Here is a 22,802-nt window from a genome sequence, read left to right on the forward strand (position 1 = left end):
CTGGATCTTTTGCTCAAAAACTCCAGGACAAAATCTTTTTCGCCTGAAAAATGCTAGAAGTTCAAATAGAGTGAATTCAATTTCAGTTTTCAAGGTTACAAGCAGAAGAGTCACATATGCATGCTAGCACGGTACAATGAATGCAGAGTAGAAAAAGGAAATACTTATCTAGGACTTAAAACTTGAGTTTCCAAGGCATATGTCAGAAGTGACACTGAGCCCAATAAGTGACTCATAATAAAATGGCATAGAAAGAATGAGAGAGGATTAATCATCAAGAAGCAAAACAGTATGTGGGAGAAAGTGCACTCAAACCTATACCGCAATTGCAAGGCACAGTTAAGTCGTTTGGGGAAGAAATTGCATCTATGTGTGGGCACCCACCTGGAACATTGAAGGTGCCGCTATTACGCAAGCTAATGGCAATTGACTACTGCCTGTAAATTATGCCACAAGATACAGGTAAGAGCCCAGATGTAAAAGGATATTAGCACTCAAAAACTGGCAGTGCATTTATCAGCAAGTTGTTAGATTTGACATGATCCCTAGAGGGAGGTGAGTAAGGGATCAGTCCATGCAATGATTCATAGGAAGCAATAGTTATTTTTATTCATTTAAAAGTTAACAGACATGTTACAGAATACTGGATGTATAAGCTAAATTTGGGTTGTAATAGTCTGAGATATACATCCCCAGTGCCAAAAAATGTGATGAAGTAGTGGTAGCTACAATTATATAAAAAGGTATTTTAATGATACCAGTGACATTTTAATGATAATCCAGGCAATGAAACAAATTAACGAGTTTAGAAACTGAGAAGTTAGCTGTGTCTTCTCTCTGCATACTTCGATATGAGGCCTAAACCAGTAAATTTACTGGGGAAAAGGATTAAAGAGATGTTGGGTATGGCATGCCTTCTTTCATATCTTCCCAGTACTTTTCAGCGCTGCTTGATACGCTAAGGTAGTACAGCAAGTAAGGAGCAAGCAAGCAAGCAACAAGCAGCTGCAATGAATTTGTGTCACAGCATACTATGACATTTCAGAAATACAGATGGTATTTTTACTTTTTGAGACTTCAGTTACAACACGATTTTCTTTTCCCCAGAACTTAAAACTGTTTTCTTTAATGAAAAAGATGAATCGTTCTCCTAGAGCCACGAGAGGCTTTCGGGGTTCATCTACATTAGTGTTTTGTTTGGACCACGAACGTGCTTTTGAAGTGAATCTACCAGCCATCCTTACCTAGTATTTGCAGTATATAAAAGATTGGATTTGGAGCTGACAAACTGGATTCCTGACAGTATGTAACAAGCATTAATGGGCTCCATATGACCAGATTATATCCAGTTTCCCTGGAATTACATATAGAATCATAGAATCATGAAATTGTTAGGGTTGGAAGGAACCTTAAAGATCCTCTAGTTCCAACCCCCCTGCCATGGGCAGGGACACCTCCCACTAGATCAGGTTGCTCAGAGCCCCATCCAGCCTGGCCTTGAACACTTCCAGGGATGGGGCCTCCACCACCTCCCTGGGCAACCTGTTCCAGTGTCTCACCACCCTCATGGTGAAGAACTTCTTCCTAACGTCCAGTCTGAATCAGCTCATCTCTAGTTTTAATCCATTCCCTCTAGTCCTACCATTACCTGACATCCTAAAAGTCCCTCGCCAGCTTCCTTGTAGGCCCCCTTAAGATACTGGTAGGCCACTATAAGGTCTCCTCGGAGCCTTCTTTTCTCCAGACTGAACAACCCCAACTCTCTCAGTCTGTCCTCATAGGAGAGGTGCTCCAGCCCTCTGATCATCCTTGTGGCGCTTCTCTGGACACATTCCAGCACGTCCATATCTCTCTTGTAGTAGGGGCTCCAGAATTGGATGCAGTACTCCAGGTGGGGTCTCACGAGAGTGGAGTAGAGGGGGAGAAACACCTCCCTCGACCTGCTGGCCACGCTTCTCCTGATGCAGCCCAGGATATGATTTGGCTTTCTGGGCTGCTAGCGCACGCTGACATCTCATGTTGAGCTTCTTGTCTACCAGCACCCCCAAGTCCTTTTCTTCAGGGCTGCTCTCAGGCTAGTCACTGCCCAGCCTATATCAGTGCTTGGGATTGCCCCGACCCAAATGGGGAGGACCCTGCACTTGGTCGTGTTGAACTTCATGAGGTTGGCATGGGCCCCCCTCTCCAGCCTGTCAAGGTCCCTCCGGATGGCGTCCCTTCCCTCCAGTGTGTCAGCCGCCCCACACAGCTTGGTGTCGTTGGTAAACTTGCTGAGGGTGCATTCTATGCCACCGTCCATGTCGCTGACAAAGATGTTAAACAAGACCGGTCCCAGTACTGATCCTTGAGGGACTCCACTTGTCACTGGTCTCCACTTGCACATGGACCCATTGACAGCCACTCTTTGGGTGCGGCCGTCAAGCCAGTTCTTTATCCACTGAATTGTCAGTCCATCAAACCCACATTTTATCAGCTTGGAGACCAGAATGTCATGCGGGACAGTGTCAAAGGCTTTGCTCAGATCCAGGTAAGTGACGTCAGTTGCTCTCCCCTTGTCTATTGATGTTGTGACCTTCTCATAGAAGGTGACCAGGTTTGTCAGGCACGATTTGCCCTTGGTGAAGCTGTGTTGATTGTACCAAATCACCTCTTCGTTATTCTTCTGCCTCAGCAGTGCCTCCAGCAGGATCTGCTCCATAATCTTACCAGGCATGGGGGTGAGACTGACTGGCCTATAGTTCCCTGGTTCCTCCTTCTTTCCCTTTTTGAAAATAGGCATTATGTTTCCCCTTTTCTAGTCAGTGGGGACTTCACCAGACTGTCATGACTTTTGGAATATAATAGAGAGCGGTTTAGCAACCTCATCCGCCAGTTTCTTCAGTACCCATGGGTGTATCCCATCAGGTCGCATGGACTGTTCACTTTCAGGTTCATCAGATGGTCACGAACCTGATCATCACCATCTAGCGTGGACATCAAATCCTCAGCACCAACTGTTTTACTTTGACCACTCCTATTCCACTGTACTAACAAAGAGGTACCCTAAGAGCTTTCAGATTGCCTTGGTCTTTTGGTTACCTTCCTTGCTTCTCCTTCAGACATTCTACTCCATGTTGCGTTTCCCATCTCTGCTCTAATCTATGCATAATTCAGTTCTTTTAAACAGTAGGGTCATGGCTCTATTTGGCCATGCATCCATCTCTTTCTACATATCTTTCAGTTTATCAGCTTCCTTTCAGTTCCCTGGATCCTGGAGCACAGTGTCCTTACTACAGATCATTTTTGGGGAAAAGGAAGAGAGGCATAACACACACATCTAATACTGCAGAATACCTAGGAGACTACAGGTTATTTGTGCATGCTAACGTGTGTGAGGCAGACAAAAGAATGAATTCCAAGTTAAATGTCCAAAATGAAACAAATAGTCAAAATCTGTATTTAAAGCAGAATGAGTCCTAGGATCTCAGCTTTGGAGAGTTCAGACAGGACTCCTCCAATGTCACACGAGACTTCTTGTATTAGTTGTGCCACTACACCTCTGCAAAGCACCTTTGCTACCACTGCTGCCTGCTAACCAGTTTGCAGTCTTTTTTCCTTCATCCATCCACTGAATTCAGCCAGGTAGCCTAGGCCTACAGGTTTATCTCATTGCTCACTGTTTTCACTGTAACAGAACCTAATTAGTGCAGTATCTGTACATTTCCTCAAGTCATTAAAAAAACATGGATGACATTACACACATTAATATCCCTTGGGCTTAGCCTTCCTTTGCACTCTGTTGTTACTCAAAGACTGCAAAACAAAAAACTCAAGTTAGATTTCTTGACAAGTTTGCCTATTTCTACACTCTTTCTTCCACCCATTTCTTCCACCGGTCACAAAGAAATATTCTAACCACTGCCCTACCATCTTTCTTATAACACTAAGTTGGGATCAACTTGTCTATTTGATGACACCTGGTAGTGTAAATAAACGTTATAAGGAGATGGTGGTTTTCCTCTTTATTTCTCATTTTCTCAATTTCTCTTTATTAAAATTTTAAATACATACATTTGAGGCAGACATTATGCAGTTGTGAACTTAATTACCTGTTGAATATGGAAGAAAGTCTTGAGAGTCCCGAATTTCCCATGTAAGATTTCTGTTATAAATTGCTTGGAAGTAATCACCAACAGTGGCATACTGGACAGTCACTCCAAACTCATCAGAATGCTTGTTAATATAATCCAACAACAGGTCCATATTGGAGTACTGAACGGATGCATTAAAGAACTGTTTGTCACAGCCCTGAAATTCCAAAAACAGAACAGCCAAATGACTTTGGGTCATGTAATTTAGAAGGATCTTTTTTAACAGCAGTCCATGTCAAAGTGGTATTTCTTTTGATCTTGACTGCCCATATAAAAGCTATTTGTTACAAATGTCAAGAATGGGTAGGGTTACTTGCACAGATCAGCTGATAACCAGCATTACAGATAGGGAGAAGTGTGTTGACACTCCATATTGTGCAAGAGCATGAAATTTTGCTGTAGCAATTGGAAAATGCATGCATACATGCCTGGAAAGACAACCTTTTCACACTGCATTTCTCCCACTTAGCAGAAAATAAGGAAGTTCTTATTTTTATATAATAAGAAATTTATATAATAAGAACTTCCTTATTTTCTCCTGTTAAGAATGCTTACAGCTTTCGGAAGTGCTGAGGACGTGATGTGAACAAAACAATCTGGACAGAGATCTCTGTACTACAAATGTCTCACAATGTGTTGCTGATCCCCCATCATGACAGTAGACTATAGTACTTCTGATGCTCATCCAAATAGTTAAGAGAGGTGATACACTGTGTATTAAATAATCTTTTTTTTTGAGCATTCTTGCACAACTTCTGCCTTCTGTTGGAGGCATCTCAATACAGACTATCTGCACGTACAAACAGTTAAAAAAAGGTGTAAGTAAGCACACCTTTGTTCAACTACAGTAGCTGAACAGGAAAATGAAAATCAATGAGCCATGGCACCACGTATATTCTTATAGTATCGGTATAGGCATTGATCTGAAGCACAATAACATGCTAAGATACCTCCTCCACATAAAAAGGCCTAATAGAAGCCTTCCAACACTGACACCAGCTTAAACACATCCTCATCTTCATGTCTCTGTGCCTGAGACAGAAAACATTGCCCAACTTAATCCTGATCTCATTTTCAAAATAAAGATGCTCTCAGCAATTTGTCTTCAAAGCTTAGCAGATGCTTGAAGAAATAGCCAAGGAGGCTCTATTTTCTTTGCAATCCCATCTTCTACTTTACCCGATGAGTTCAAAGAGTTTAACCTGATGAGCTGAACCCATTCAACTCATGAATGAGCTGAACCTGATGATTACTCTCCCTTCTCTTTCCCAGATATGAGTGCCACCCCCATTCCCCTCCCATTTCCTAGGTGTGTCAAGTAAGGTCACTGTCACATCCTTTATGAATCCTAGTGCACATGTACTGTCCCTCAGACTAACAGGGTAAGTCACTGATCAGAAAAGTGGAAATTCTACTTCCAACCAGAAAGTTCTTCTGAGATACCCAGAAATCTTCTGCATGCATATAGCAGAAACTGTGAAACAACTTCAAACTGGAATGAGCTACTAAAACATACCAAACTGAAAAATGCAGTAGTTAGTGCAAACCAGACTTCCAAATGTTGACTCTAATTAAATTTGTGGAGAGGAAGTAATATGTTTACCAGTCAAAACTACTTCACATATGCAAAGTACTACTTCCAGCTCATGATCCAAGACGACTTCCTCATAAAAAGCAGACACCTGGCACCACAGAAGGGGATGCGCTGGGCTGGCAGACTCCACTCACACTGACACAGAACATAGTAGCTGAGGAACACTGTAGTTCAGCAGAATAAGGATTTCCAAGAGAACTTGCTGTAGTTAGTCATCACATCCACACAGTCCAAAAAACATCTCAAGGATCAGTTCCAGTGCTTAAGACAATTCCATCCCCCTGCTACATCTGCTGCTATGGCCTCTACAGAGGCAGGTTTGAACTTCTACACTGCCCCACAGCCCAGTGCCTCCTCCTGCACAACCAGCTGCTTTAGATCATGAAGAAATACTTGTTTGTCCACATAACTCATCACAAAAGTGCCAACAGTCTGGGTGTGAGGTCTGACCTTAAATGAGAAGGCGTGTATTTCCTGGGTTTTTTTTTAACTGAAGGGAAAAAATAATATCTAAGTAGTCCAAACTATTTGTAATCACAAAAAAATAGCTAAGCTTAACTAGAGAGGTATCCATATATCTGTTTCTCTCTACTTCTTTACATAGCACTATGAATGGGTAACAAACTTTTATTACTTTATTTAAAGCTCATTAACTTCCTGATTTGTGTGCTTGTGATAGAGACTGAAATTTTCTTACATTACTGCAAAGCTGCAGGTTTGGATCTAGACATTTGGAATTTATTTATACTATTCAAAACTCCCTCCCTCCCCATTTCAGCATAACCTTCACTATAGCACTACTACAGAGTATTATATCTGACTTCTCTCACTCTCTTAAAAAAAAAAATCATTATAAGCAATAGTGTCACAAACACGGGAGAAAAACAAATCAGTGACTCAAAGCTGCGTCAGAAAATGTTTGCTTCTCTTTGCAATAACAGATATTGTGGTGAAATAGCCACCTTCAGAACACTCGTCAGCCTTTAACTTGTAATTATGAGACCTACAGCATCCATTAAAATTCCAACAACAGACTATACATTTGGTTTAGATAAAGTTATTCTTTCCTAAGACTAGGACTTAAAAATAGTAAGAGTACATCAGTGCTAGGTGTACATGCAGGATGTAATTAACACAGCGTATTGCTGAAAAAAGCATCTGGATGACCAAGCTGGGATATGCTTCTGTTTCTAACGAAAATACAAAGACTATATAACAAAATGATTACACAACACTTAGAAAAGACGTTGTCTACCTAATGAACAATACATTTTCTTTGTAATGCTACAGTTTTTGATAACATAGAATTATGTTGCGCTAAGCAGTAATGTAAACAGATCACTTAAATAGACAAAACAAGGAGAGAAAAAAGGAAGCAATATCGCAATACATAGTTTTGCAAGAGGTTATCTTCACAATTTTGTCACAACTCTTTCTATGTTAAGTAGGGTGGAAGACGTGGTAGGCAGCTGGCAGACTGTACAAGGAAGTTCTAGTTTTTAAAAGTCATTACCAAACAGACATTTGGGTCCCACTTACTAGAAAAACACTTTACCGACATGTGGTTTGCACCTGCATTTTTGCAGTACATACTGTAGCAAAGCACCACCTACCTACTGCTCATTACTGTAGGTGTACTTGCCATTTCTAAAGCAAATGCTGATCATGCACTTACCCATGGCCACAAAACATCACTCGTTTGGAACCAGGCTGCTCTCTCCTTAATGTTTGCCACCATGGTTTGTGCATACAGATTAATGTTAGTATCTGTAACAGGGAGACTCATGTTTGGATAAACACCATCTTTTGGTGGATCTGGGAAAGCTGCAATTCCATTCCAATAAAATCCTGATCTAAATAGAAGGAAAAAGCCATAAGTTATAAACAGGATTTATTCAACTGGGAAAAACACATCAAAAGGTGCTGGGATAAAATGCAAAGACACAGGGAATAAGAAGCAAAAAAAATCCATTTTATGTTCATTGCTAGTATTTAGGTTTTGGAGTTTATTTGGGGGTGGAGGTAGGTGGAAGGTTCTCCAGTTTGTTTTTTGCACTGTGCAACTTTCCAAGTCCCTGCTGTTTGCTGGCACAGAACAAAGAAACCATAGGACAAAACAGCAAGCTTTGTAACAATGAGGATGTTCCCCCAAATAGGCTTCATTTACAAAGAGTATTTTACTGCATAAGCCAATGAGCAAAATAAAGTTTTAAAAAGCTCCCAGATTTTTCACAAAGTGAATGCAAAATTTTAGTTGCTTTAGTATATACACAGATAATTTATACAATCTCAGCGCAATATAATGCTGAAAATCTCCCACAGAAAATCAATTAGCTAACAGCTAATAGTCCATACTGCACTTCCTGGAGTTTTTAAATCTTAACTTTACAGGTAGAGAAACAAAAACCCAGTCCTGCTTTGGACATCTTCTGTTTACAGCAATTGATCTGTTTCATATTTTTATTCTATATTTATTGATAAGGACTGACATGATACACGTAATGTAGATGAAAGCCGTAGCTGTGTTCCAAGCCTCCTGGTGCTAGAAAACATTTTTTAAGCCTGTCAATATTTTGAAGTATTTTTAATGCCTGTCAGTAGTAAGTGTCACTTTTGAGGATTCAATTGTTAGGTACTGAGCAAATGTCAAGTATTATGGTGGGTAGCTGGGGATGCTCAATAATCCTGACTCAGATCTAGAGTCTAGACATCTCCTTGACCTACTGCAAGTCAGGAGAAAGCAGTAGAATACTGTTGAGATAAAAAAGTCAAAGCAAATGCTTAACTCCAACAATATAAACTCTCAGAAGTAATCAATATTTCTGCCTATTTGGGAAATCTTCAGACCTGTTTGAAAAAGGTATTTGCGATGGGGTACAGTAGCTGTACTGATCCATAACATGGGTGAAGATCTCCTGTCTTTCAGATAAGGAAGGAGAGCCCTGCCATACAAACTGAAGCTTCTGGAAAACAAAAAAGGTAGGAAACCGTTACCCTTGCAGAAGCACAGAGATACCATTATGAACAACTTAACACTCCAGAGTGCCCATCTTCCCTTCCCCCACTTGTAACACTTTGTGCTTGTGCTTGCACTTGTAACACATAAGTGCTTTTACTTGAGACCAGCCAATGGTACCTCAAGCAAGGTGACACACGATATATACTATAGGAGGCTATAGAATCATAGAATGGTTTCGGTTGGAAGGGATCTTAAAGATCATCTAGTTCCAACCCCAATACATACAGTGTTGTGTCTTTCTATTCCAATTAATGGAGAAGGAGAGGAGGCGTCACAGTGCCAGAATATTGCTAAAATCCAGATGTAAGCCTAGCTTACCACAGGCATTACACCTCACTTGTTTCAGTGGAAGCTGAACATCCATAAGCGAGGAAAGATCCAGATGTAGTCTGGATTGCACTGTAGTCAGTGGGAATCAATGTTTAATCAACTGAAACAGAATTTTTACAGTTTTGAAAGCCTCCAGACTGTTAGATGCCAGAAAAAAAATTAGATGGGAAAAGATTGTCAAAAACTCAGAATTTCGCAGAATGGAAGTATCACAACTCATTGCCGACATAAGGTGGGAGGTTCTGGCTTCACCAAATTTTACAGGAATTCTGTTGTCTTCTTCAGAGATGCTTGAGTTTCACCCAGGATTCATAAAAACTGCCTAATGTCCAGCTCATACTAGTGAAAGCCCTTATTTTCACGTAATTTACTGTGTAAAACTGATGACACATTGGAGTCCAGTATTGTCATATGAAAAGAAAAACATTTACTATGTATGGGACACTGTGCAAGAGAAGACAAAACATGAAACAAAACCTGAATTCAGGAAAAACTATTAGCTGCCACCCTAACTGACCTAGTACTGTCACTTTTACAGGCACAAATAAGTCTTCCAAGCATGACAACCACCGTGACCAAACATACACACTACACTTCAAAACAGTCTATAAAAACCCAACATATCTACGATTTTCTCAAGGAAAGCTGAAACCCATTCTAGATGCCTCCAGCTCCAACACTCCTAATTCAATGTCCACTTACGCCTTGCCCAACTGCCTGCATTTTATGTCTTCTTCAGGATAGACTATATTTTATCCTTCACCAGAAGTCACGAAAATATTACGGACCATATTACACGGATTCAATACATTTCACTATGACCACGTGCAATTAACATGTCACTTTTAGAGAAGAAATACCTACATTTTCTTGCACAGATCAGAGGGATGCTTATCTTAATGTCATCATTTAAATGACTGTAAGTAGAGGCTGGCAATGGGTTCCATTCTGAAGGGTATTTTTACCTTGTTTTTCTGCATGTTAGCCTTCAGATCATAGTCAATCCGAGAAATAAGATGAGCATTAAAACCAGCCAGAGCAAAAAGTGTTGGTGTTGTAGCTGAAGCACCAAAAGGATCGACATGCCAAGAAAACTGGGGTCTGATCCCAAAAGTTTCATACAAAAATCCATGGCCTTCTGCAAAGCAAAATTTGTTTACGTTAGGAACACTTCTACAAGTTCATTTTGTAAATGTAATGGACATATAGTATTATAGATAAGCACTAAAAGGATAGCTCTTTGTTGCTGTTTTCCAAACCATTCAAGGTTTCAGGAATTTAATGATTCACAGCAGGAAATTTCATACTGACAGTATTTATTTTGCTATGCCAAGTATAACTTATTAACATCATAAAAGATGAACAAGAAAAACGAATTATGATTAGAGACTGGCCTGGGAAAAAGTACTTAGATATAGATTAGGTTAAGGCTAATAGCCAGGTTGGAGTCTGCATGAAAACAATAAGCTGTGTTTTAGTTTGTGTTTGCTCTAAACATACCACCCATTCTCAGAAAATTTCAGTCTCACATCAATGACAAAGGGACAGGGAAGACATCCCATAAACAAAACGAGTATGAATATGATCCTCAATTGTAAAAAAAAAAAAAAAAAAAAAAAAAAAAAAAAAAAACCAAAAAAACCCCAAAGGTTCAGAGCAATCTTGATACAAGATGTTATTTACAAACAATGTTATTAATTTCGTATTGAAATGGATTTCAAAAAAAGAAACCCCCAAACCAGAAAGGCCAGACAATAAACTCAGACAAACCATTTGAATCAAAGTAAAACAACCAGCTAAGCAGTAGATTTTATTAAGAACTCCAGTATATTGCACTAGGATCTTCATCATATTGGGGAAAAAAAAAAAAAAAAAAAAAGAAATTGCAGACTTTAATTACTTAGTTCTGGAACTGGGCTCAGAACTATTTGAAAATAAAACCGTACCTTCCCCATTCTGGACTAACGCCATTCCAAATTTTAATATCATATTTGAATAACTGAGGTTGCAAGGCATTCTCTTTTCACTTCATCTTTCCCATGGTTAATGTCTTCTCTAGAGAAAATATTCACAAACCATGTGTTCATTTTAACCCTTCTAACTGAAGCACAGTTTAGGCTGAGTTTGCTAGGCTTTTCCAAAATGCAGTTGGCTGGACAGACAGGAGAAGACATGAAATGTAGAGCCCAAATGCTTGCACTGGCTTTGTCTTCTCAAGATGAACTCCACACACAATGTAAGGATACAGTTTTTTCGGTTTGTATGTACTCAACCTGAGCAGAGTGCTTTCAAGAAAAATATACGGGAATTTTGAAATATATTACTATCTTTGTTCCTGCTGAATAAATCACCAAATTTGAATTTTCTTTTTTAAAAAAACTATGTTTATACACAGAATGAAAGATTAAATTAGAAATAATGGGTTTTGCAGCTAACTCCAATGAAAGAAAAAGCTATATTTGCATTTGACAAAAGGACTCTTCAGTCAATGTCAGTGTTTTCATTGGAGAAGTCCTGAGTTTGGTGTACTAAGTCCATATAACAACCTTTAAACACAGGAGTCAGATGAGGAAAAAAAAAAATAATGTTCATTCCCTCTCCTCCTTTTGGCCAGAGTATAATGCAGTGACTCACTGAGATGCAAAAGCAGTTTCCATCCCTGTGCTCCTGATAAACACTGACAAGCAAGGAACAAGGACAGTGGTGCTGCGCAGTCAGATTCAGCAAACGATAACAGTGTTTTCTGACCCTTTACTCTCCCATGTAGGAATCTGCCCAGAGCGTAGCCCTAAAATGGGCAGGGTTTGTATCAGCCATGACATACAGCTGGTGCTAATACATCCCCTCCCACCCCAAAAAAACATGCTACTCCCTCATGGCATATTATAGGCATCTATAGCACAGTGGTGGCATGATTTATCCTGTTTCTTTTTTCATTAATCAGATGGAGATAACCTTAAATACTACAAGACTCTTTCAACTATCAGATGGAGATGTGTAACATACAAATGGCTGAAAGCAGAAGTTAGAAGTTTAAAATGGGAAATAGAGCATCTCTTGGAAATACGCGCCTATTTCTACCAGAGGCTGCTGCTAATGATTACAAATGGGAGTTTCTTCATCAAGCAAGTCTTTCAACTAAGATCAGATGACCTCAATGACGTTCTGTGGCCCACGTTCTGCAAAAGACTTTGCCTAAACGATACAAGCTCCCCATGCTCTGAATTGCTACCAGGTATTTTCTTCCAGAGCATTTCATACCCTCAACTTCACCATAGCAATCATCCCAGGAGCTTAAACTCTCATCCACACACATGTACACAAAAGGCCTCTACTCCAAAGGAGTTTATAACTGACATTGATTAAACTTCAAGCCAGCTTTCAGTTACCCTTCTGCCTACTGCAGAACTGTTGTGTGGTGGTTTGGGGTTTTTTTTTTGAAGCAAAGATTTTTATACAGATAACTCACAGAAGTAAAAAGTAAGAGAAATAAGAGATGCTTTAATCAGTTCTTGAAGAGTAAGAAAATAATAGCAAAGTTGGGGTGGAGAAATGAAAAAACCAAACAAACCCCCAAGGTCATAACAACAACAACAAAGTTAAATGCAAATATGCATACCCGTCAACTGTAAAATCTGATCATCAATTAGTGTCACAGCTTCATCATGCATCACTTGCCCTCCAATGACAAATTCCAGTCGTCCCTCCTGAAGTAACTGATGGACCTACGATATTGAAGTTAAGACACAGAACACAAATTCATTTCAGTCTTATCCAAAAAGGTTGAAAATTAATTTCAGATCACAGCACATTACCTAGACACAACACTCGTCAAGAAGGCATCCAGGACAAAAGTAGGATAAAAGGCTGTCTGTAGTGAATGCTATCGAAAGGGGGAAGAAAAAAAGCGTACTAATGCACTGCACAGTGCATTGATTTACCCAGCTTATAGTAAAGCCAGGTAGCAGGCACAAAGGATGCACTGCCAGGTAGACATTGACCTCCTGGTGCTTCTCGGTAGGGCTGTCACCATGCTTTTATGCTATCTAAACACGAGACTTGTCCCCATTCACTGCACCGGCAGCAGGCTAGGATCCTACCTCAAGGCAACTAGAGCTGGAGGATTAAAAGAGAAGATACTGGTGCTTCTCCTAAAGTTCTTCCTCCTGCTGCATCTGTCTTGGCTTAGGGAAGGCACTGGGTGGCTGGATGAGAGAGCAATATGCAACCCCATGCAAGCAGCAACAGCCACGCTCCCAGGGTTTCCTTTAGTCTACTACCTCTGTAACAGTTTGGATACAGATCTGTGGGATCCAGGAGGGAGACAGACTGTACCATCACATCCCTTCTACTCTATGTGCATCTACCTTGCCTTCTGAGCACGGACAGGTTGCTCAACTTGTGAGACAGAATGCTTTATTAAGAAATAGTTATTTCACATGTAGCAGGTTTGCCTGTCTGATAAACCCACCGTTAACCTTCATTTCTGGTCTCATTTTCCTAGTTTAAAAACTGTCAATATATTACAACCTGTTCAACTGTTCAAGGTTTTTATGGGTTTTAGGTGGGTTTTTTTGTGTGGGGGGGGGTTGTTTTTTTTTTTTTAATTTCAGCCACTAGAAACAACCAGTATGCTGACAAGTACAACTTTCAGCAAATGTGCTGGATGAAAGGGGGGGTGGTGTTTGGAGGGAGGGAGTAATAGTCTGTGTCCCTTTCTAGAAGTGTTAGGGAGTCTTCTGTTTTTATTATAGTTACTTCACTACCTAGAACTTCAAAGATAACTCAAACTTCCAACAAAGAAAGTTTATACAAATATGTATTTTAATCTCCACCCTTTCTTTTTTATTTTTTTTTAAATCTGTCATGTAGGATGCCAATTCCAGAGCTATTATGTTTATTTCCCCAGGAACCTTCAGTGAATGCCCCTGTGTCTGCTCAGATACGATGCCAGATTGTCAATTTTGATTATAATCATTTCTCTCGTTCACAATGTTGTGAAAACGCTTCAGGGCTCAGCATTCATAAATTAGTTCCAGCCGACTGTGGTGACTGATTAGCATGCTGGGAGACCAGATAACTGATATCTGGTGTCAGCACAGAACTGGTCCTGACCTACATGAAAAGCATCTGTGGCCATTGTTCCCCACTTGGATGGATGTCCAAAAAAAGATACCTTTGATCCAAACTTTGGGCCATGGAAATGTTTTTTTAATGTTTTGTAGAACCACTGAGATGCTGAAAACACAAGAAAAATAATTCAAGTAATTTAAATAACACCTGATCCTAGGAAAAAAAAAAAAGAAAACAATATCTTCAATGACAAGCACTTTTGCTGATCAGAACTGGGCAAAAGGAAGGAGGAACCGAGGAAACAGATAACAGCAGTACTACAAGCAGCAGACTGCTGCGGTCGTAGAACATATCTGTGGCCCTTGGGACAACTACCACTATCCTCACATCAACTCATCCCTATAAACCAGATAGAAGTGGCTACACATCTTTTTTCCCCTAGTTCAAACACCCAGACATCAAGCCAGAGTAAGGCAATAGGAATGGTTCACACAAGAAAATACTGTGGAAATAACACACACTGAGAACTCAGAGGTTCATATCTGGCTGAATACTGCTGTAATACATTTCACTTCTATATATTCTCTTGTCCGAGTTGTAAAATCAGCTTCCATACTCAGGCTGTACCTTTTACTAGTTTTTAATGCCACCACTCTAATCCAAAGCAGCCATGCCAAAAGAAACTAGAATTAAATCCTGTATTCCAAGCAAAATTAAGAAAAAACCAAAAAGGCAAAATTAAAACCAGAGAGCCTGTACTACAGAAAATTGTTAATGCTAGAGTTCAAGTGGAAAAAGCAGGACAGTAACCAGAGTGACCTAATTTCAAGGCCCAATATTTGCAACTTGCTAGTGTTAAAAAACATGCCACTCATCAGCAAACCGCTCACCATCGTAGTTCTTAAATATTACTAGAGATTAAGTGTTTGACACACAGTTTAAGAGGAATTTGTTTTTAATAATTTTAATTTTCAGAAAAGCAAGTATAAAGTAACTAGAGAACTGACTAAAAGCAACAATTATCAGTAATTAGGCTAGGAAATTAATGGCTGAATCATATGTACTAGTTTTGCACTACTGAGGTCAAATGTGATACACATTTATTCTTCTGGATTCCACATAATAGCTAGAATATACATTAGAAACACAGGCCTTCATATTTGGGTTACAGCAGGATAATATACTTGAAATAAGATCAACTGACCTTAGAAAGTTAGATTACTCTTCTGTACCCGCACAAAGTAGTTCCAATACTATAATTTTTAATTCCCCCCCACCAGAATAACAGTACAGTTTTCCAATCAGAAACAGACAAAATAATTGTCCTGCAATTGGCAAGTATGGGCAAAGTGCCCACACAAAAACTGTGAACTGCCTACACACAGCAAAACCTCTCATACAGAGGTCAGCTGCACACAGGTTGTAAGCTATTATTTAAATACTAAACAGTACAGAACATTCAGAATTTAGTGAAGGACTAGGTTAAAAAAAAAACAGAGAAGAGGTCTGTTTTTCACATGACACTTTAAACATCTAGCACTTTAAACAAACTGAAATGCAAAGTACCTCAAGTAATATGCTGCTGTTGGCTGGTGCACAGTAACAAAACAGACCATGGAGTTCTGAGTACCTATGGGAAGCTGCACCTGTATATCCTCTGGCTTTAGGGCACAAAAATTAAACTTCTTGCACTGCAATGCAACACATGAGCAGCTGCTAGGCTATCAGACCAGTCTTTCATTTCAGAATATTTGTTTCACGGCCAGAGGAACTAAGAAATGACAAATAAAACTTCATGTCTTTCCTAGGAAAAAAACAATCCCCAAATTAAAGCTCTGAAGACTGAGAGGGATCACAGCTTATAAACAAACAAACCAAAGAAACAGATATTGCTATTGAATCTGAAGTCACCTCTTTGTTGCACTATCCTTGTTTACACATGGCAGGTTTTTGAGCAGTACTTAACTGGAAAGGAAAAAAGTTCCTTCTTGTGAGCAGCGTTAGGTGGCAGTTTATGAGCTTCAGATGTTTAACAGATATTGGTGCAGCTTCTTTCAGAATCACCCACATCTTATACTAGCATGCCCCCGAATAAGAAAGTCATGGATGAAACAAGAACTGTAAAGTGTAAAGAACCTTCAGTGCAAAGGTTACTACCTCCTACTGCTCTAATCTATAGCTGGCTTACAACTGCCTTTAGAGTTAAGGTCCTTTCATAAAAAGTACCAGATTCAGAGACAGCTTACACAAGACCTATGTAAGAAGCAAACAGTAAGGTACTTTGCCCCTCCTTGCCCCCTGAATAGAGTGTGGATTTTTGTTAGGAGGAAGTATGGCTCTGGTACAACTTACCTGCTGCTTGTGCATATCTGTGGCTACAGCATCCCACCAGAGTCGAAAGAATTCCTGCTCCACAGCAATAAATTTGCGGTGCTTTCCTTTTATTAGCTCTTCTACAACAGATGTGTAGACATTTGCTGCATAAGCGTGCATACTTTCCTGCAAAAAAAATACATAGAAAATAAAGTCTGTTTTGCCTAGATTAAACGGGCTGCTTTAAACACTTATTGGCCTTGAGAAGAGAGAGATCAAAAACCTCACTTTAGTTGCACACTTCCTTTGTACACTCAGAAAGATTGAGTTCTCTCTGGTTATGTACACCCTGTGGGCCCTTCTGCTCCAAAACATATCCTCTGACTAGGGACCTCACTAGATCATGGTGTAGCTTCCCCCAAGGTGAGCAGACACCAATACAAGCTTTCTTTTTGATGTATTTGGAACAGCTTACCCTGTCCCTCGTTGATTACCTTAAATTAACAATGCCATGAATGATAAGACTTTGCACCAATACAGTTAAAAACCCCACGTGCACACTTTATTCTTCCATTTCTGCTCCTATTTTGATGGCCTGAACTATCAGAATTGTCTGTTCAGAGTGAGTATGAGTCTGTGCTGCGGATGTGCATGGACAGTATAACACAGTGATACATATACTGTAAATTATACTATTATGGCCCCAGAAGCTTCAGTCATGAAAAATAATTCCATTTTGCTTGATGTTTTAGGATAGAGTAAAACCAAAATGGCAAAGGACTCTTAGAATGAGTTTGACTGTTGACACAGAAACATTCAGTGCGAGAATCTGTGCACTGATCCTATGCCATTCCTAAAGTCTCTTGTATTCCAAGGCCTACGGATATTATTGGAATGCAAACATCACAGCTGTATCCATCCAAATAACCTATCACACTGTTATATCTTATGAAATGGTATCAAATGAACAACATCACGTTAATTTTAAAGTCGCACACATCAAGATATTTTAGGTATTCATCCTTGACAGAACAACTTCTGCTGACGAGATCCAGTCTTTCACCCATTCCTTAATTCCAAAGTGATACAGAATGTCTAAAGACAACAGCAGAGATCCAAGAATTTCCTGCAACATCTGTGCTGTCTTGTAAGAAAATTATCTGCATGTTACAGCACAGTTATTTTAACGCTAACCATAACACTTTTCTACTTCAGCTACTGGTACTTGGTTAAGAATGCACACCACAACACAAACACATACATCTGAAAGTGACTGACATACAGATCTCTCACCCACTTAAAAATTAATGGGCATGATATGTAAAATATGACTAATTTATGCAAGTTTCCTACAAGAAAAAAAATCACATTTTGAAATAAGAAGGGGATGATCCCTTCTGATGTGATCCAAATCAGAAGTGAACTTTTCTTAACCCCTCTCTTTCCACAACTGAAATCCAGCGATCTTTGTAAAAACACTAAAGTGTCCTTAAAAAAGTGAAAACATTTGAGCGTAGGAGGGATGGCTTAAAATACTGTGGTGCTTATCTAAATAATGACTCGTTCAATCATTTCTAGATCAGTTCTTAAGGGTTTTTTTAAAATCAAGATTATGACTAGATGCTTAATACAACGTGAAATTTTAACTAAGGGGATAGCTTGTAAGTTTTACTAATACTCAACAGTGACTGCTAAGGAATTTTCATTTTTCACTGGCAATTGGCTACAAACAATACATTCTAAAATCCAAGTATATGTACAATGATTACAACATTAGGCTCAATTTTAGTTTTTAATAGTTAAGTGGAGCACACTGGATTTTAAGAGCTGAACAAGGACTTTTCAAATTTAATACAATACTAAAATACTCTGTGTGGTAACTTACTGAAAATATTTTCTTGAGGTATTTTGGAGATTAGGCAAGCTAGTCTTTATTCTGACTCAAACTGTACTGGAACTAAGCAGTAAGATATTACCCAATCCCCCAAAGTTTATAAACCCCAGTTGTCTGGGTGGGAGTTCAAAATAATTGTTCTCACAAACCAGGATGTTTTTGCATCCTGTTGCATTTTGCAAGCAACAATAAGAATTTTCTTTCCAATTCATGGCCTCTATCTGCTAATGAGATACTCTGAAACAATAAGCAGTGACCCAGTCTAAATAATCAGGTAAGATTTTACTTATTTGAATATAGATTTTAAACTTCTACCATGATGTAAAAATAGTTTTGTACTGCATTCTAGACAATAGTGAGGTGTCTTTCACACCTATGGTAGGATACGTCAGTGAGATGGCACATTTCATGGAAATTATGGTACTACTGTTATTATCAGATTGCAACAGATAGCTCTTTTCGAGAGGGGGAAAAAAACCTTTTTTTTATACATCCAGTGCTGGAATTCTCCATCAATACTATAATTTCCAACACACAATGAAGACTGCTGTTCTGATATCATAAATAAAATGGGGTTTTTTTCCAAGTTATAAATGGAGAAATGAAACACTAAAAAATAGTATGTTTTCAGTCATGAGTGAAACCTAATAACTAAGGAAACTAAAAATGTAAAATTGGTTGGGATCACATTAGTATTCCACAGAGAGTTACCTTCAGGTTTCACTTTACTACAGAAGCATTTGAAATGATCCACAGGGGTAGCCTCTGTGGTTTTTGACTACAGGAATTGCTGATGCTTGTGCTTTAACAGCAGAGGAACTGAGGCTTCAAGCAATTGCATCTTCTCAAAAAAAAAAAAAAAAGCTAACATGTGTCTCATTTCTCTCAGAAAAGATCTTTGACCACCAACTGACACAAAATAAAAATTAGGTTTGTTCTCTAATGCAATTTCTGACTAGGAATTTGAAGTATTAAAGGAGAAATTCACTAACATTTCCTAAAAGGGGAAGACAAAATATATCCACATCAGAGATTCTTTGGTGAGCCATTACCTCTTTTTCATTAGTTACTTTTAGAAATCTGATGCCATATCCACCGCATCTTTCACATAAATGAAAGAATTTCATACTAATATAAAAGTCAGTATATTGACAAACAAATATAAAAGGTATTAGTGCCCCACCTGATTTATTTTGCTCTACATCTCATTTATTTAGCAAAAATTACTTTGCTACTATACTCCAGTGGGACTAGGCTCCAACCCCACCCCAGCGGTTGAGGACCTGGGATCCTGCTCTCCTCTCTAAGAAGGTTCTCCTGGGGTTTTGTCTTAGTAACAAGAGAAAGAAAAAGACCAAGAAAAATCTGCCACATAATCAAATAGATTGAAGATTTTCCTTTACCAAAAGAAAACGTATCAGGAGCATCCTGCAGAACACGGGCACGCACAAACCCAAAATTAACGGGCAAATGGGCACAGCTCCCAATGCTGCCTCCAAACGAGTGTCGGGATCCCGAAATCCCAGGTGATGGAGGGCATTCTGGGACAGCCTTAGGGCAGGAGATGCACTTTACAAGGATTTATGCCTTTCTCGGCAGGCGGGTGGGTGTTAGGGGTGGGCAGACAGACCTCCCGGCAGCCAGCGTTTCACAACTCGGGATGGTTTTGCAAGCCTGAAGGGGCAGAGGGAGCCGAGCGAAGGTCGGGCAGCGGGAACCCCCAGCCCCACCGGCCGACAAGTCCACCCCTACCCCGGCAGCCGCGCCGTGATCCGCTCCGCGGGGGCCCCACCTGCACCGTGTAAACCCAGCCGACGTCCATGTGGCTGTGGGCGACCACGAAGGCCCGCAGCTCTCCCCGGCCATCGGCCCGCGGGAGGAGGCTGAAGAGCAGGAGCAGGAGCAGGAGGACGAGGAGCGGGGGTCGCATGGCGGCTCCCCGGGGCTCCCCGCCGCACTTCCGCGTCCCGCCGGCCCGGCACCGCCTCTCCGGGGCGGGGAGCAGGGCTGGCGCGTCGGGAGGAGCTGCTGTGTTACAAACAAACAAACAACAAACAAATAAAACTACGTCAGTTTTCCTTTAAATCAGAGGATTTGGGGTGACTCTAGGTCAGCCCCGAGCTGCTCTGCTTGGAGATGCCTCCAGCGGGGTGCAAAGAGCCAGGTAACACCCACAGCCCCCGGGAGCTCCTGGTGGTACCTCACTGGTAAGGCTGGGGCTGGTTTCTTAGAGAACTAGATTGCTCAGGGAGATGTTGAGTTCTGCATCTCAGACGACTATAAACCCTTTTTTTTTTTTTTTTTTTGGAGGAAATTCTTTTGAATTGAACACGAGTTCTTTATTTCAGGGTATAATACTTCATTACAGATTGTTGTCTGCATCTTTGAAGTTGTAGCAAGATTAAATTTCATGTGGTTGACCTTCTGATCCCATTTAAATTGGTTTTATCACTTGCCTTACTGCTGCTAGCAAGAGGTGGACCCTGTGCTGAGAATTGAAAAGGTAGATTCTGGTGTCTGCACAAAGTCCTAGTGAAAAGGGAAAAAGAAATCCAACCCATAATTAAAAAATGTCATAGGGTCATGTAGCCCAAACAATCTCCTCAGAAGTTTTGTCTGCAGTTGGACAAGTTTCTGCCCAATATATTGTGATATTAAAAGCCAAAATAGGTTAAACTATCTTTTTAAACTTTGACTCTTTAAAATACCAAGTAGTAGAACTTGACTACTTTGCTTAAGTTCTAGTTTGAGTAAATTACATGCTTTTAACAACGTTAAAATCCTGAAATGACCAAAAAAAAAAAATAATCATACCAAACTCTGAGCTCATTTCCAACAGTGCAAAAGTAACAGACATCAGATGAAGGGGGTACCTACTCCCACATTCAAGTTTGTCTGTTGATTTAGCATTATGAGTTTCCAAACCTAGTTAAACCAGTCATCTCTCTGAAGGAAACAATCACAAATAGCTTAAGAGTGTCCATCTACAGACTTACACTTGTAAAAGTAGAAGATTAATTCATACTGGGCTAGCTGGCACTTGGGTGCAAATTAACACATCTCAATGTTCAAGATACCTGTAGAAACTGGTCACACACTGTAAATGCGATTTGCAACTATCCCCTCATTTTAGAAAGAAAAAAAAAAAAAAAAGGTGTGCTGCATTACCTTACAAACTCAATGAAGTTTTTAACATACAAAGTTTGTAAATATTTGAAGTCCAGAATGAAAAATGCTATGTAAGTCAGTAATACCGAGTTGAACCACATAAAATTGTTACATTTTATAAAAATGAAATCTAATATGAATGGATCCTCCCCGAACAGGGACGCTGTTTGCTAATTAATATGGTAGACAAGTTTTCTCCAAAAAGAAGAGGCTAACACTGGAATGCTGAGGTTAATTTTATTTATGATAATACCTTGTTATGAAGAACAATCAAGGTCTGTAGGGGGAGTTAGTACCACTGTAAGCAGCTGGATGAAGCTTTACTTTAATACAGCTCTATGATACTAATTTTTTTTCCCCAAATCATCAGCTTAAACCTTTTCAGTTCCAAGAAAGCTAGTGCACATCTAGCAAACATATGGTTTAGGGATATATATACACACAGTGTCTAAATGAACTGGTGTTCTTTTACCTCAGAAGGCATTATGGTCTTTGTAATTTAGGTGAAGTTCCCAGCAAAGCTTAAGAGTTGGTGCTTTGCTTTGTTTCTAAAAGTAGCTGAGAATCTTTGCAGAACGTTATCCCATTTTAAACCTATTTCCTTCAGAAAGTGTAATTGTCCTCTTTACTCTTTCATATAGGCTGCAGTGTGACACTGTCTTGGATGCAGTGGAGAAGAACATAAATATTTGAACAGAATAATTTTACCAGGAAAAACTGAATGAACCTGCCCACAGTATACACGCTTCAAGGCATCAGGAGGGTCTTCACTGGCTGCAAAAAGGTATGGATGTAGACATATCAAGTAGAATTTAGGCCAAAAATAATGCTTCCCCACCATTTACATACCATCTCACAAATAGCAAAAAGCCAGATGGAGGAGCCAGTGTAATTGTGCCATGACTGCTGCCTACATTGATATTTTATCCTCTTGTTGGCTCCTAATCTCTTAGTATGGATTGATTATAGTCTTCCTGTATTATTTCTTAAGCTTTTTTCATTTGCCCATACAAAGTGTGTGTGCGCTCTTTGACATGAGTGGTATACGTGGGCCTCTGACACCGTCACCTCAAAAAGAGAGAAGACGTAGGCAGGATACTGCCAGCTCTAAGCTAAGCAGTCACAATTGTGTTAAATTAAATACCAAGAAAGCCACCTGGTGAACAGAACAATTAACATACCTTTGCATTTCCCTCCTGGGGTGCTTTTGGGGTGGATGTCTGTAAAAATAAAGGCACTTATTAATGTAAAGTTCGCTCAAGCTGACTGTTTCAGTGTTTT

At 39.8% G+C, this 22,802-nt stretch overlaps 1 protein-coding gene across 2 annotated transcripts in view; it reads right to left on the reverse strand.

Annotated features, from left to right (window-relative positions):
- The window catches only part of MAN2B2 (mannosidase alpha class 2B member 2), a 35,701-nt gene that overhangs the window by 12,681 nt on the left and 218 nt on the right, over nucleotides 1-22,802 (reverse strand). For both annotated transcript variants that reach the window (XM_074587536.1, XM_074587534.1), the window contains exons 2-9: nucleotides 22,703-22,741; nucleotides 20,146-20,381; nucleotides 16,499-16,645; nucleotides 12,693-12,798; nucleotides 10,039-10,211; nucleotides 8,572-8,687; nucleotides 7,400-7,577; nucleotides 4,089-4,287 (exon numbers count right to left, since the gene is read on the reverse strand). In XM_074587536.1, the coding sequence (XP_074443637.1) occupies nucleotides 4,089-4,287; nucleotides 7,400-7,577; nucleotides 8,572-8,687; nucleotides 10,039-10,211; nucleotides 12,693-12,798; nucleotides 16,499-16,645; nucleotides 20,146-20,381; nucleotides 22,703-22,741 (1,194 nt within the window). The remainder of the gene's footprint in view (nucleotides 1-4,088; nucleotides 4,288-7,399; nucleotides 7,578-8,571; nucleotides 8,688-10,038; nucleotides 10,212-12,692; nucleotides 12,799-16,498; nucleotides 16,646-20,145; nucleotides 20,382-22,702; nucleotides 22,742-22,802) is intronic.

This window comes from Larus michahellis, chromosome 5 (assembly GCF_964199755.1).
Source record: "Larus michahellis chromosome 5, bLarMic1.1, whole genome shotgun sequence".
Classification (NCBI taxonomy): Eukaryota; Metazoa; Chordata; class Aves; order Charadriiformes; family Laridae; genus Larus; species Larus michahellis.